The 16,487-nt window shown below is 43.7% G+C and overlaps 2 protein-coding genes across 2 annotated transcripts; one reads left to right on the top strand and one right to left on the bottom strand.

The window, feature by feature from the left end:
- Window positions 1-1,024: 1,024 nt before the first annotated feature.
- Window positions 1,025-2,672, bottom strand: ora4 (olfactory receptor class A related 4). Its single transcript, XM_076269202.1, has 3 exons — window positions 2,586-2,672; window positions 1,371-2,366; window positions 1,025-1,156 (listed from the first exon to the last, which is right to left on the bottom strand). Exons 1-3 carry the CDS (start codon window positions 2,670-2,672, stop codon window positions 1,025-1,027), a joined length of 1,215 nt encoding a protein of 404 aa, XP_076125317.1.
- Window positions 2,673-7,959: 5,287 nt separating this feature from the next.
- On the top strand, window positions 7,960-15,238 carry ssu72 (SSU72 homolog, RNA polymerase II CTD phosphatase). The gene is made up of 5 exons (XM_076269336.1): window positions 7,960-8,184; window positions 8,914-9,057; window positions 12,769-12,908; window positions 13,177-13,295; window positions 13,846-15,238. Exons 1-5 carry the CDS (start codon window positions 8,105-8,107, stop codon window positions 13,945-13,947), a joined length of 585 nt encoding a protein of 194 aa, XP_076125451.1. The 5' UTR covers window positions 7,960-8,104; the 3' UTR covers window positions 13,948-15,238.
- The last annotated feature ends 1,249 nt before the right edge of the window (window positions 15,239-16,487 follow it).

Genomic DNA, 16,487 nt, shown 5'->3' with positions numbered 1-16,487 from the left:
CCTGCGAGGCCATGTCACACACACACACACACACACACACACACACACACACACACACACACACACACAAAACACACACACACACACACTCACACACACTTTTTCCACAGCATTTCAGGAGTGGTGAAAGATAATGCTGATTCCAAGGGGCCAGTTGATCTTGTTAAGTCTGACAAAACGTTATGATGCCCCAGATTAATACCATATGCATTCTTTATAAGGATGCTTTATAATTTGAAGGAAAATGTATGCATAAGTCCTCATGGGTCACTGTGTTATGTGTTTCCACCTTATTTGTGTGACATATTTTTTTGAATGTTTGTGAGGTCTTGATATTTGCCATCTGTTGACAGGGCCCTGTCTTAATTATTACTGTGAGAGAGATCCCTTGGGTTGCTGGGTGGAACTTCCATACCTTCACCACCTTTGGCCACAGGGATTTCTAATGAGGAAAGCTATATGCCAGCGAGGCACATTTTGCCCTAACCAGCCTTTGATGATTAATTAATCCCTAGGGTCCATACCCTGTAATGTAATGTGCACACACAACTCCGCTGCGCGTCGGGGTTCTGTTCTCCCTGTCGGGACTTATTTTCTGATAAATACCGGCGGACATAGGCTACATTATCCCTTACATAATATATATGAACACTGTTCACATATGCTAATATTAATTTATTTACAAACCTACATATATGGTATTTATTTACAAACCTACAAGAAGGGTATATTTACAACATCATCTATTTACATACACAGTATACACACAGTCAGCTTAACAGCTCAGTATTGACTGCATTTAATACACTTCCAATCAATATTGTGAAATGAGAGGCCCTTTTGAAGCTGTGCAGTCTTGTCTTTCATCTCACTATTTATTCACAGCTTAAAAACCTCCGACTTAATCAATATTGGTTGCTTTCCCTCTTCCCTTCTCTTGAGGATGATTCTGGCTACACATGTTTTCATCCCCCTAACAGAGCACCTCTGTCATCTAGCATACTTCAGCTGCAGTCGTGGCATTTCAGCTATGCACCTGAAGGCCAGTGCCAGCGTGCTTCACTGATGTCGTCCTCCCTGGGCTGTCTCCCACTGGACACAGGTGTTGGTGGGTGGTGATGAATGCCATCATGTCTCCCTGCACAGCGGGAACTCTCTTCAGCCAAACACAACATCAACACTTGATGAGGAGCCGTCACACACACAACTCACACACGTATGGCTCCATAAAATGAAAAAAGTCAAAGCTCAAAACACTTGTTTTTACTGGATTTGCTTCTTTTAAACAACCTCCAACCCACAACATTCACACACACATTTACTGTCAGGTACAGACACACCTGTACGTGTAGCTAGGTCTTACCTCTCACCTCCACTTTTATGATCCCCCTCTCTGTCTGCTCTTTACTCAGCTCTGTCTTTTTGCTGATGCTCATGTCTGACACTAACTCTTCTTCTGTTCTACCATGTGAGCATTTGGCTCTGTCTGCCCAGCCCAGGATCATTCCCACAATCCTCCTCCTCAGCTTGCCGTGCCCCAGGGCCACCACCATGGGGCTGAACCCCACGAAGAGCGAGGCGGAGAATTGGGCGACGGTCAGCAGGCCCTCGGCGTGGTGCCCGCCGTCGTGGTTGTAGTAGGTCACGGCCGCCACTTGCATCGCCCAGCACACCACGAACAGTGACACCAGCGCCATGATCACCTGACCCGCCTTGCGCTCGCTGGCCACGTGCTTGGCCAGCTCGCCCTGCTGCTGCTCCTTGCCGGCGTCGGAGGCCGTGACGGAGCGGATGTGGCGTGCCAGCGTGAGCAGCGTGGCCAGGTTTGTGCCCATCATGAGCACGAGCGGCACCACCTCGTTGAGCGCCAGCGAGGTGGAGGCGAACGCCGAGCCCTGCTCCGCACTGGGGAACTCCCAGACACAGCCCAGCAGCGGGCGCGTGGTGCAGCTGATCACCATCAGCTCCACAGTGCCATTGCCGTGCATGTGCGTGGTGTAGACAAGCGCCGGCAGCGAGAAGGCCAGGTTGACGCCCCATACCAGCGCCAGCGCCAGCCACACCTGCCGGCGCTCCCGCTGCAGGGCCAAGGGCCCCACCATCACCCGCTGGCCCCGCAGCTTGACGCAGTGGAAGGCGCTGAGCGCCAGGGTGATCCAGCAGCCCACGGCGCGCCACCACACCCACAGCAGCATGAAGAGGCGGCACCAGCCGGGCGCCAGCGACACCTCCAGGCCCAGATCAGAGGCGAAGATGGGCACAGTGCGAAAGAGCGACGTCAGCAAGTTGGCGAGAGAGAGGTTCACCAGGATGGTGTCTGAGGGGGGGAGGTGGCGAGACGAGCTCTCAGTGGCCGACTCAAAGACCTGGGGAACAGGTGAGAAACACACATGGAGGATGGAGAGAGGAGGGGAACAGAGGTGTGTCATGAGCTGGATTACAAAACCAAACTATTCTAATTCAACAATAACTGATTCAATGAATACAGCTGACGTTTGTATAATTGACTACTGTACATTTTAAACAGACTTTATTCATCTGTCAAAACTTTAAAACTTTCCTGTCATAAAGATTGCCTGACTTACCACATAGATGACCAGAATGTTCCCCAAGATCCCAGAGAAAACCAGAAGCCCAAATAAAATGGCATCTACTGTCAGCACCTCGGACATCTCTCCATCAGCTGGGCATAGTTGTGCCTTCGTTTGCCATGTCGAGCAGAGGAAAGTCCCAAGGTTTGTGTCTTTCCCACTGGTCAGTGTGCCCAGAGCTGTCACTAACTGCCATCCCAAGCTTTTATACACACACTCACATCCACACATGTGAATGATCCTACAACTCTGTCAGCACTCTCTGTGCTGATTGAGCCCATCTTCTTGGTCATTTACTCTCTCCAAAAAATCTGTTGCCCAGCAACATGGCCTCTGAGCTGCTTACTTACTACAAAATTTCTCCATCCGTGATGATTGTGGGGATGATGACAATAGACTCTCTGCTCAGCACAGGTCAGCTAATCAGCATAAATAATTCCAATGTAAGGAGAGAGAGAGATTTGCAGATATTTTACACTTCAATGACCAGGCTACTCTGAGGCACATAGGAAAATGCTTATACGTCCTCTGTGTCCAGCAAAGGTTACATGATTGATGCATTTAAAAAGAGAATTATCATGACGCCTTAGCTTAACCAGTCACCAGGAGTTGAGTCCATCCATGCCTGGCTAGATGTCTTTGCATTTTTTTTTAAATGTGAGGGGATAGGTCCTTTTAGGGAACTGTTTTTTTGGTTTGAGGATAACTGATTAAAAAAAAAAAGTATGACCTGATAGAAAATGACACCAACCATGTTGCAAAATAATGAAACCAAGGGTCATGTGAGATGAAAAGAGAAATGAGGGCATTAAGAATGCCAAGATTTCAGAATGGTCTAGGGCAAGGTCTCATGAGAACCCAAAAAGCCATGAATAGTGCACACACACACACACACACACACACACACACACACACACAAACTAAGCAACTTGGGGGAAAAGAGAAGAAAAAGAAAGTTTCAGTATCTAAAAGAGAGATCAGAATTATAGTTATTACACTGATTTGATTTAGACAAAGGTTCTGATTAAGACAAATGTTCTGTCAGGCTTAGGTATGAGCTACACCAGGCGCGTAACTGAAGCGTTCCGTTCGCGACGCGTAAAATCCATTTTAGATGAATGGTCTATTGAGCTACACCAGGCGCGTAACTGAAGCGTTCCGTTCGCGTTTCGTCTGCTGCAGCAATTAGCTTCCATTATAATCAGTGGAAGTAGCTACACCAGACGTGACAGTGGGGCGTACGTTCGAAAAAAATAGACCATTCATCTAAAATGGATTTTACGCGTCGCGAACGGAACGCTTCAGTTACGCGCCTGGTGTAGCTCATACCTTAGACAGCAAACACACATACACAAATGTCAAAACAGAGATTTTGATCCACTTTTGTCTTTCATTGTTAAAACACAGCTGAGAATTTCACCATATTGATATATGCGATAACATTACCACTATACAGTATTGGATAATAGAGGCTTTTTACACTAAGGGGAGCTTGGGCCCAACAGGCTTGTGAGGCCATGCCATGTCACTTTTACCCAGGAGGGCTTATTAGAGACTGCCTCTGCTTGTGCTGATTCAGCGTGTTTGTGTGTGTTGCTGACGACACATCACTTGACCTCAGTTGAATGCTGATCTCTCGGGATAATTACCACTTGCATTCATTTGTTGATCTTGAGGTTTACGTTTGATCGTTTTGATGATTCAGACTTCAAACATCATTAAACATACAAAACTGAATGTTGGTGTTGGTGGTGCACAAATAATTATGTTGACAGCGTTATTTTTTTCTTTGTCTCAATGACGCAAGAACAGTATACCCTCTTCTACCCAGGACTCATAAAGATCACCTTCATGGCGACCTAATTAACATGGGTGAGCATATTGCATCCACACGAGGTCGCCACTTACTCAGCAATTACTCAGATTGATACAGATGCAACATAGTGCGCTGAAATGACATAAGCCATTCGTAGCCTAATGCATGGAAACACAACTTTTAACCAGCGAATAATACAACCATACACATACATCAATGCATAAATACACACATACATAGTCCTCATACACACATACTCACAAACAAACAAATAAAGCAATAAATTAATACATAACTCCCACGTTAAAGTGTGGCGTGAGCACCACTGTACGGGATACAACACGCAGTCCGGAGCAGTAAGACCTCCTGGCTGCTGGACAAGAGAGAGCCACAGACGAGGAACCAGTGATGTGAAAGGGGACTAGAAGCCTAATGACTCATGCTGTTGACTGGTGAGGATGACTTTAAACATCCTGACACTTCAACTGTCTCTCCTCCTCTCTCACGACAGGAAGGCACATCGGAGCATCAAGGACGCTAGAGGCAGCCGCGACAAGTAAGACTAAAAGAAATTGACATTACTACACATTATTATTTTTGCCGTCTTGTGAGTCTGCATTGTTGACGTTGTAATTAGCCTATATGTTGTTGACATAGCATCGTGTTTTCGTGACTGCTATGCGATGATACAGGCAAAAAGGTTGTAGCCTAATTTTATTTAAAATGTTCCAGAATTTTTATCTCACTTCGTGCACTCCGTTTTCAGGTCAGCCTTGTCCCCTGTGGAGTAGACTAGCCTAATTCCAAGGTTTGGATTTAACGAGTTAGTCAGTATAAGGAAGGATGTGTTATGGCAGCGAAGGAGGTGCATCTCTGCCCTCCCTCTGTTTTCGGATGTCCATCGGTTGTGACAGCGCTGTCTACCATTTCTGACCACCGTATGCCATCAACCGTACACTGAAGAGGCTGCACTATGACAGGTCTGCCTATATTGGCTCTCATCTCCTTTTTCTTACTGCTGCTCTGTGCGACCCATGCGGGTGCGTCTCTCCGCAGCTGGGAGTCGCGTTCTTCTCCGGGATCATCATCACCCTCTTCGGATGAAGGAGGCGTGAGTCGCAGGGCAGTGACCTCGAAAGTGGGCTCGCATCTTAACCAGATCGATCATCAAAACGCCAGCAGCCCACAGGGATTCCGTAACCTAGATACTGACTCAGCCATACCAAAACCACAGGAAAGCACCCTCAGCCATAAAATTGGAAACACTTCAAACTCTAACACCAGCAACACCACCAGTCTGACATTCAGATCACCAGGCCATGTCCAGGACAGCTCGGGAGACACGGGGCCAACATGTGCCTATCAACTACTGGAGCAGGGCAGCACAGACCGCCTCTGTTTCCGCCAAACTCAACGCCATCTCACTTGCCCCAGCAAAGACTGCGAGAGAGTGAGGTCTCCTGGAGGGTCATTGGTGGCCAATGTGTTCTCCAACGGCAGCGTGCTGATCCAGTGGACAGCCCAGGAGGATGCCCAGTTAGCAAACAGATGGGGTATGGCAGACAGGCCCCTGCACCGTGCCCACCGCACAGCCATGGAGACTCAAGGTGCTGGTTTGGCAGGAGGGGGGCAGGAGGGGGGGACACCTGTGACAGCCCAGCCTAGAGTCCCAAAGCGAGGGGTGGCCAGGCGACAGGGTGGCTTCAGGCTGAGCTGCTGGTGGAACGGCAGCTACACTCAGTTTGAGTGCACGGGAGTCCATCTTGGCTCCAGCTGCAGGGACTACCTGCTGAGCGAGTTGCATGAGAATGTGCCCTACCGTATCTGCCTGCGACCCATCACGACTGTGTGGAGTTCCAATGGCGACGACTGTGTGGAGTTCAGCGTCTCTCCCACGGGGATGCAGGACATTGTGATTGCCATGACGACCGTGGGAGGAGCCATCTGTGTGATGCTGGTCATCATCTGTCTGCTGGTGGCTTACATCACTGAAAACATCATGAGTCCTACCACACACACACATATGTCGCACACACACCACTAGGATGCCATCACACACTCACACTCATATTTACACACACACCATCACATTCCAACCACTAACACCACCCACATAACACAGGTACTCATGCACATTTACTCAAACTACTCACATCTACACGTTCCACTAAAATATTAGGTCATGTGACTGAAAGTTAATGCATGGCATAACCTCCACATTACTAGATTAAAACCCACCTAAACATATGGCATCACAATTTCCTCTTGACTTGAAATAACCTCTACTGTATTCTCAAGTATACTGTTTGTCAAAATTCAGAATTGCTGAATTTCTTCGAATAATGTATAAAGGTTAGATGTGAATTTACCTTATCAGTGTTAATCCTCCCTATGTTGTCATTCATAATATTGCATTGACCTTATAGGAAAAATAATAATACTTTAGAGTACTTTAGTTATGTGAAATGCCAAATGCAAATTTCGCCAAAAGGCATTGATTTAGTGTATTTGTGTGTTGTCAATTATTATAGGTTTTCACAAATCATCAAGACAAACTTTTTTCAAAGAGTTGTTTTCACCGACTACGCTGTACATGCTAATGAACCCCAAAACCTGACAAAATGACATATATGCCTTATAATTCCACACCTGTGCTCGCAAAAGTAGTAATGCTGTAGGCTTACTTTAGGGACCTAGACTGTTTGTCAGTCAGTATAAATACTGTGTTCTACCCTTTGTGATCAATAAAGCAATCTTAATATTATACATTATTATGTATTATAAACTATTTTGTTATGTGCCTTTATTATGGTGGGAAAACTCTTCTTATGTGGAAGAGGGGCAGGGTAACCTTGATAAGATGTGTCATTTGTTCATTCAAAAATGCAATGAACTAGGACAGAGAGGTTGCAATGCAGGCTGGATTAACTAATAAGAAAAAATACAAAGGGAAACAAAAAAAATGACTTCATTCACTAAAATAAAATGTAACAATATTGTCATATGATTATGCCTACATCTCTTAGGCAAAGAGACTAATTGTCACATATGTGGGAAGGGGGGTTTGGGGGTCCTCCCCCAGAATTTTTTTAATTTGTATGATGTGATTTCCTGTATTCTGGTGCATTTTGGGGATGCCAATACTTTAATTCAATCAGATTCATAGCCTACATCCTGATGTAATGATATTGAGGCAATGATTCCATGCAAAGGCTTGGGCTTCAGGGCCCCCTGACCCCTTGGGCTCCTGGGCCTGGGCCCGGTTGGCTGTGCAGTAATCCATCCCTGTATGGGATATGTATGACTACGACGGCAAAGAAGCCATGATCTGGGCGTTAAAAGAGTATCGGCAGACACCAGATCTTTCCTCACTGAATGTTAATTCATACGCTTAGCATTCCATTAGGGTGCAACATTCATAGAAACAATGTTACCTCGGCAGGAATATGTGAGCACAGAACACCACTCTGAAGCGTGTTCTCCTGACGTAACTGGCCAAGAGGGCTCCTCCCCCACTCAATGACATCAGCAAAAACGCTTAAATCTCCTTCCGCCATTTTACAATCTGTCCTAGCACGAGAGTACACGGTCGTAGTCGTCGTGTAATATAACGAATACATTTCGCACACTATATTAGCTTGGACAAAATTATCTGACTTTTCGAGTTTAATCAGTTATTTTATTCGGGAGAAGAAAGATGCCGAGCCACCCGCTTCGCGTGGCGGTTGTGTGCTCGAGCAACCAGAACCGCAGCATGGAAGCTCACAACATCCTCAGGTAAAAATGAACGAAGATACCACAAGTTGGCCGAAAAGAAGAAGACAACGAGCTGTCCCTCGACGGTTTTTTCGTAATCTCTCGTGATTTTTTACGATCTTCACCTTGCCGTACGCAAACAACAACAACAAAAATCTCGACGCAAACGCAAAAACCTTTCAGCCCAACCGTGGCTTAAACCTGACGTTAGCTATTCAATTTATTGGCGAAAATAGATATTTAACACCATTTCAGGCATGGCTGTTAACGTGTTTATAATAATTTGTGTTAAAACAGCTGGTTACGACATTACAAGCGATCTTATCGGACAACAGCAGGATATGACATTTGTCTGTAACGACAAGTTTACCGGAAGCTTGCTAGCTGTACAAAATGGAGTGCACCTGAGTGCGCATAGGCTTTCCAACGTTACAAGTTAACTTCTGTCATAGACAGCAATGAAACTTCTTGGAACTTCTAACATTAATTGGATTGGTGATAAAGTAATACAATTAGACCTACTGTTAGGGAAATTAGATTTAGTTTTCGGAAGCCATATGGTAAGTCCAATTGATCCCAAAGCAAGTGATTAATCTTGCAGTAAGGATCTCCCCAGTGATGTCCTTAGGCTTACTGGGGTTCAAAAACAAGATTATCCTCTCATCTTCTGTCTACCTACTGTCTTCCCTCTATGCATCTGTTCCTCAGCTTCTGTCTATTCTGTATTTAATCCATTCTCTATCTCCACAGCAAGCGTGGGTTTGACGTGCGATCATTTGGGACGGGATCACACGTGAAATTGCCAGGCCCAGCACCGGACAAGCCCAACGTGTATGACTTCAAAATCACTTACGAACAGATGTACAACGATTTGGTCCGCAAGGACAAAGAACTGTATCCCCTACACACACACAACACTGATGCGCACACGCATGTTTTAGTTCACGTAGGCTTATGCACACACACACACACACACACACACACACATATATATATATACACACACACACACACACACATATACATACATACACACACACACACACACACACACACTAGTCAAGATGATTGCTGGGTCCTGTGTGATATCTTCTATGTACTTCATGCACACCACTTTTTTTCTTTTGCACTTGAAACTATTTTCCCTAAACAAGTTCTTTACTCAAACAGCACAACTTTTGAAGGTGGTCAGTATTTGGCTAATTTGTCAAATTGCAGGTAGATACAGAAATGGCAGGTCAGAATCTAAAAATGATTGCACTCACATCAGGCACCTAATTGGTGTAGTGAATGTGTGAGTAGTTTATTGAATTTGGTGAAGTTAAAGTCAAAGGACTCCTTGGCAGATATGTCTATTTTAGAAGTTCATCAGGATATTCTGGGGGGGGGGGGTAGGTGAGTGGCAGTTTTGGGTGAATGATGGACTCTTGTTAGGGATGTGTTTGTTCGGTTGCCATTTAAAAAAAATGTAAACTAATGGATTCATTTCAGGAGGGACACTGCTAGCACTACAAAATGTGCTATGTTTGATTGGGAAAGGGTGTTGTGTTTTGTTGCCATTGTTTCCCAGAACTGCCTTTGAGAATCCTGTGGAACACACATTTCAGCTTCAAGGACAACATTGAGGAATTGACTCTACATTAGAATGTAGTGTACATTAAGAAACATAGGTTATCGTTTCATCCCATATGGTGTGGGATAAGCTAAATAATGCATGTACCTGATTTAAAACCCATGTGCTATCCTTAGTCAGCATGTTAGGTTCATTATGTAGGCCTAGCTGTTACTACTTTTAGATTAAAAAAAAAAAAAAAGGTTTGTATTGAAGATTTAAAAAAAAAAAAAAAAACAACGACCTAACCCACTGAGCATTTGGAAATCTCTGTAAAACTAATCTGTAAACAATTTTCTATAGGGACATCATCCTTAAGATCTTTTGATATGTAGGCTATTATGACAGGCCACACATCCCCTGTGGGTATGTGTCTCTCTAACCCTGGGGAGGGAAAGAGTGAGGATATGAGAATTCAGCAGTCTTAGAATATCGAGAAGAACCTTGGGAAGGCTATGTTACATACAAACTGAGAAATGTTCACTTAAACTTTTTAATTGTTATTGCTTTGGGGATTTTTAGGACTGAAGTTCAACACTCTTTCAAAAAGAGGTGTATAGAGCACATTGAGTATTGCCATAGTTTTTCTTGGCATGTATTTGACACCATTTTTAAAAAACGGTATTGTTTCCGGTGCTACTCAGATGGATTTAGTTTGGAGATTGGAGCCTGCTGGCCACCTACTGGTCAGTTCTTGTAAATTAACAGAAATCAAGCAACATTGGAAAGAGAAAGAGGGGAAAAGGCCACACTGGCTTTTGTTATTTTACACTTATTCAAAGTAATCTTTGTTACGAAGGGCATTCTATTTTTGACTTATATGAAGAAGTCAGTAATGCAGTTATGTCTGACTTATTGATCTGATTTACTTTAGCCTAATAGAGCTAGAGTTTTTTTTAAATATATATATATATATATTTATATTTATATATATAATATGTGTGTGTGTATATGCATGCATGCCAGCCATATGCCAGCCATATGTTGGAGATGGAATGGATTGTCAGACGTAGCGCTGTGTCTTTGCATGTATAACGATTAATGTTATTATTATTATTATACAGTATTATTTGCAGCCCACACACAGAGGTGATCATATAGGTCTGATGTAGCCCTGTGTGGCGTCTCATCGAATTTGTGAATGCACTGACCTTTTGGGACAAATTTCACTGTATATAGTTCGCCAATCAAAATTAAAGCTGCTCATGGTTTTAGGTGGAAACAGATGTTAGTTGTAAAACGAGTCATTTGACAGATTGGCCACCGTACAGATCAACTGGCTTGATTATAATCAGGCCATGTGTGGAGTGTAATGACATTTGGCAGGAGATGGCCTGATCATTACTCCATTTAAATTTATGCAGGCTTGCATATGTGTTGTTGAATAAGGGCAATGTCATGTAATAGAGTTGACCTACTTGGATTCGCAGTGTTTTTACAGTTCTGCTTGTGTTTGGAAGGCATGCTTGCAATTTCAGAGTTTCATTAGGTTGGGATGGCAACCATAGTCGTTACTTAAGCCGGCCTTACATTGTACGATTTTGGTGTGATTTCAGTCTGTGACCAAATTTCCAAAGTCGGACAGAAATCATGGGAGTTGTACTAGAGTCGCGGCGTGCTACCGTCAACTAGATCGTTTAGTGTAAGGTGCCAATCTAAACGGTTTTAAGTCAGTCGGAGTCAGGCTTTTTCTAGATTTGCTGTAACGACAATATCAAACATGTTTGATATCACAAGTCTTCCTAGTCACAAATCCTAGTCTGCGACTTAAAACTATTTGACTTGTTTTTAGATGTGAGAGGGTCTGAGACTGTAGTCTTTCAAAAGAACCTTTCCCAATCTTTGCAAAATCGTACAATGTAAGGCCGGCATCAGTTGTTATTAAGTGGGTGTGATATGATTGTGTTGAGATCATGGTGGTTAGGGGTTAAATACTATTCGGTATGGTTGGTTCTTTGGGCTGTCTGCTCAGTCCAGTTAATGTAAATGTAGATTCATGCAGTCACCTGTTGGCAGTTCATATCAAGCCTCAGAATTATGGCAAAGCTTTCCAAACAGAGACCACCTTAGCAAGAAAGAAAATGTATAAGGTGGCGCATGGGTAAGAACATAATTGTTGACTAGCACTATTCTACAGCTGCTATTCTCAAAAATGTATTTAAGCACTTAAATAGTGAATTGTTTGTTTGACCATCATATCTCAACCACAGCCATTGAGGGATGTGTGACTGGAGAGGCCTTTTTCCTGGACATTCCCAACAGTTTTTTAAAAAGCTAAATAACTATGAAGATGTTAAAGAATGGTTTTGAGAATCCTTCTAAGCTTTATGTAGCAATAAATAATGCAACTATCCCTTTCTCATGAAAATGCTAGGGATGAGTACCCAACCCCCCCCCCCCCCTTCTCTTTTTCAATCTTCAAAGAGATTGAAGTCTTTCTGTAGTGGTACCACTAGGTGGCATAGGAGTCCATTTTTTTTACCCCCCCTGTCAGCCACTGAGGGTTATGCCAGCTGCAGATTGGGTAGCAAGAGCTAATGGGATTGAGGGTTGTAGAAGATGAGTGATACCTTTCTTATTTTAATTTGCTCAGCCACTTGAGTGGTTGCATTAATCAATAGGAACTTTTTGTCTATTTTAGTGAATTACTACTCTTACTGGGAAAAAACCCCGACCGTGTTTGTACACATTCCTTGTCTTGGGGAAACAAATACAGTGTCTTGGTATTATTACCCTTTGAACATCCCACCCAATCAGCATGCTGACAGTATCAAGGATTCAATTGAAAATTAGTCAGAAATATCCTCTTAACACATTAAATGCACCTTTGAGTAACACAGTTGCTCACAGCAATTGTAAATAAGGATATATACTTATATATAAAAACTAATTTGTTTGAGTTGGGCTGCACGTTTCTGAAATCAGTTATACTTGCACACTGTTTGAAAAGCATTTCCTATATCCTGATTTCCTTAACCCAAGCCACCCCTCAGATACACACAGAACGGAATCCTCCACATGCTGGATCGCAACAAGCGCATCAAGGCACGGCCGGAGCGATTCCAGAGTTGCAAGGACCAGTTTGACCTGGTCGTCACCTGTGAAGAGAGGGTCTATGACCAGGTGCTAGAGGGTGAGTGCTAGATATTTCACATACTAGTAGGATGATAAATATTTTGTTTAGCTTTCCTTGGTAAAATGCTTAAGACATTGAGAGAAAGATAAGTGTATGGTTTCGAGTTGTTCGTGTGTTGCTAAATTATAAAATGGTGTTTTTATCCTAACCTCTCATCTGTTTCTTTTCTGTATCTGCCCATCTGGTCTTCCATCATGCCCTCTGGCTTTACTTGCACACTCTCTCTCTCATTCCCTCCTATCCCTCTCCTTGTCCTCATCTCCAGAACTGAACTCGCGTGAGCAGGAGACCTTCCAGCCGGTACACGTGATCAACGTGGACATTCAGGACAACCACGAGGAGGCCACTCTCGGAGCCTTCCTGATCTGTGAACTCTGCCAGTGTGTGAGTATCTCAGGGTGATGGCCGCTCCCACTATTAAAGCTAAGGCTTTTTTCGGCCTGCCTCTTCTTCGGCCCACCTACCCTCCACATGTTCCGCCTTGTGGTCAATCCTGGCCCTGAGAACACAAGATTGAAGTCAGTACAATTACAATACTCCTGATTGGATGAATATAGTGTGTGCAGGTAATCAAGTGTGCCTCTGTTTTGGTTTGTGCCTCTGGTTTGCAGGATGGAAGATGAGATGGGAACCCCCATATTATCTTAATTTGGTGCTATATGCACTGTGCTGTTGTATGTAGAGCAGTGGTATATCTATACACCTCATTATAGATCTATAGCCATTGACTACTGTCTTAATAACATGGAGTGCTATTCATTACGTGTGTTATATAGTACATTCTTTGTCTTCATATGGAAAGCTATCCTCTTATGCCGGTGTCACCTGCACTGATAAACCGGAAGTAATGGAGATCGATAATCCATCTTAAAATGAATGTTGAAGTTAGTTTACGGAATGTTAATGTATGTTGGTCTGGTCTGCTGTTCCTCAGATCCAGCACACTGACGACATGGAGAATGAGATGGACGAGCTGCTGCAGGAGTTCGAGGAAAAGAGTGGCAGGCCCTTCCTCCACACCGTCTGCTTCTACTGAGCAGCTGGCTGCTCCATGCGCTGTGCTGCGACGTCATTGCACTGTCTCTCCCCAAAGTCACACATGAATTTACACAATATACACATATGCTGTGGGGGGTGGTGGGTTACCCACGATGCAGCATCAACCCCCCCACACTCACCCCTGCCATTCTCTAATGACCTCTCACCCTCTCCAAGTACATAGGAAGGGCATTGCCTCCCCCTCCCACCATAGTCCAGAGAGCCAAGGAGGGTTGATCTACTCTGCTCACATGTGAACAATGTCACTACAGCTGTGAGGTGGCGTTAAAGGGTTACTTTTGTTTACTTGGTGAGATTTGAATTTTGGCTGTGCAGAGACAGAGGTGTAAACCATCTTTTGCACAGCCTTGTAGAGCTACAAGATTAGGGTGCAATATCTGGCTATGTAGCCTTCCTTCCTAGTCATTATCCCACCCTCCCCATCACTGCTCAGTGATGCCTGAGTGGCTGTAGGGGTGTGCGTGTGTGTGTGTGTGTGGGGGGGGGGGGGATACTAATGTTAATCAACCCAGTCATGTCCCAACAACTTTCTACTTTAACTCCAATTACCAAGGCTATGGGTCACCTCATTCTAATCTAAGACCTTTGCCCCCTCCAGCTCTCTGTCACCCTCTCCGACATGGATACAACAGTTATGATGACAGAAGCCCCATTCCACTCTCTTCACTCGCTCCCTCCCTACTTTCCTCTTCCTCCCCCTTTCTTTCTTTCTTTCTTTCTTTCTTTTTCTTTCTTTCTTTCTCTCTCTGTCTCTCAGTGCCCCTCTACTTCTGTTTTCCCCTCTGAGGGCAGATTGGTTTACTGTAAGTACTTTTAAGTGTAATAATCATTTTCCTTTTTTATCACTTTTGCTTTTGTCAAATACGCGTGATGCCCTGGGTTGTGCAAAATGAACACAAGTGTAGTTTCTTCTATTTTGTGTGAGTGTGTGCGTGTGTGAGGAGAGCTAAGATGATGTGTAGTGTTGTGATGTGAGTGTTCTTACTTCTCGAGTGTACCGAGAAAAGATGTTGATCCAAGTGACGGGAAGGCAGTGAGTTAATGATTACATCTTTATAATTCAATCACATTGTTTTGATACATATTTTAAACCTCAGATTTGTCATCTGCTCAGGGGGGAAATTGTGTTTTTTTTTTTTTTCTTTTTTGTACATTTAGCAAGACTACAACATACTGAATTAATTGCAAGCTGAGAGCTCAGTCCAGAGTGCCTGAAATTCCTTTTGTAAATAATGATTTCGCTAAAGGAATAAATGTGTCTAGCAAAACTATTTGTTTTGTGCCTTTTTTATTTACAGGATATTTGTCAGATGGCTAACATATGACTACTACTTAATAGAATGGCGAGCTGTTATGGGATTGAATGACTTACTGAGATTTTAATAAAAAAAAATGTTATGTTGACCTACTCTGGTTTATAGTTGGAATATTTACAGGAAAAGGTGGAAACAGTGGTACAGACAAGCCTTTGGTGTCAAAACTACAAGGGGGAACAGAGTGAGTCCAAGGTTGTCTCGGGGTTAGAAATGTCCAGGGTTCTCCACTTCGAACTGGGTTAAGTGATGGTGGGGGATGGATGATTAGGATACCATGGCCTTCTTGCAATGCCCCTGGGACTCAAAGGCCTCTGATGACATTGAAACTTGTCCTTGAGTGATGGTGGAGACAGTATAGGCAATCAATTCTCAAAGTCTATACTTAACTGTTAGCACAGCTGTGCTTAGATGATACAGAATGATCTCTAACGGTCAGGTTTGCTGGTGCCTTCGAGTCACATTGTGGGATATGACCTATCCAGTGTAATAAAGAATAGAAATATAACTCTATGCACAAACCTTAATGTGAAAAGGAAATTACAAGTCTAAATTATAGTGGTACATAAAAGACAATGAGTCTGTAGGATACAGATTTTCAAAGCTTGTTTCAAAAGTAAAGAAAGGGGAACGTGTCTCTTGGTCAATGGTGTTTGTTACAGTACAACTACAAGGTGGTCATGAATTTGGGCCTCTAATTCATCAAATAAAAAACAAAAGAATTGAAGCACTCTTGTATGAAAGACATATAGGCTTTTTATTGATCATACAGAAGTGTCTCAATTCTTTGGTCTTTTTCACTAATGACCTAGAGGCCCATTTTGATGAGCACCCTGTTGAGGGAAGTTTAAACTGACAAGGAAAATGAGCTGTTCAGTTTGTGGCTGTACAGGTGATTAGGCCCTATAACTGAGAAAAGCTGATTTCAACAATATATAGGCTACTGCATTCAACAGTTAACAAAATAGTCCAGCACACTGTACTCCCATGCTCAGTAATTGACATTCGCTTTAGTGCCAATCCTCCACCGGTGTCCGCACCCCCCTGACGGCGAAGTCGCCAATTAAGTGAATGGGTGGCTGTCACAGGCGAAGCCCTGCCCCAAAGAATGGTGCAGAATACCAATTTGATCTGCAATGTCACTCGTCACAGGGGAGGAATGTGCTTACCAATGTGATGTAACATTGTATCAATTACATGGAGC

This window comes from Alosa pseudoharengus, unplaced genomic scaffold, assembly GCF_046254945.1.
Source record: "Alosa pseudoharengus isolate Yale_2024_CS ecotype anadromous, Long Island Sound unplaced genomic scaffold, YU_APseudo_1.1 YU_APseudo_1.1_scf_5, whole genome shotgun sequence".
Classification (NCBI taxonomy): domain Eukaryota; kingdom Metazoa; phylum Chordata; class Actinopteri; order Clupeiformes; family Clupeidae; genus Alosa; species Alosa pseudoharengus.
This window is presented reverse-complemented; position numbering and strand designations above follow the sequence as displayed.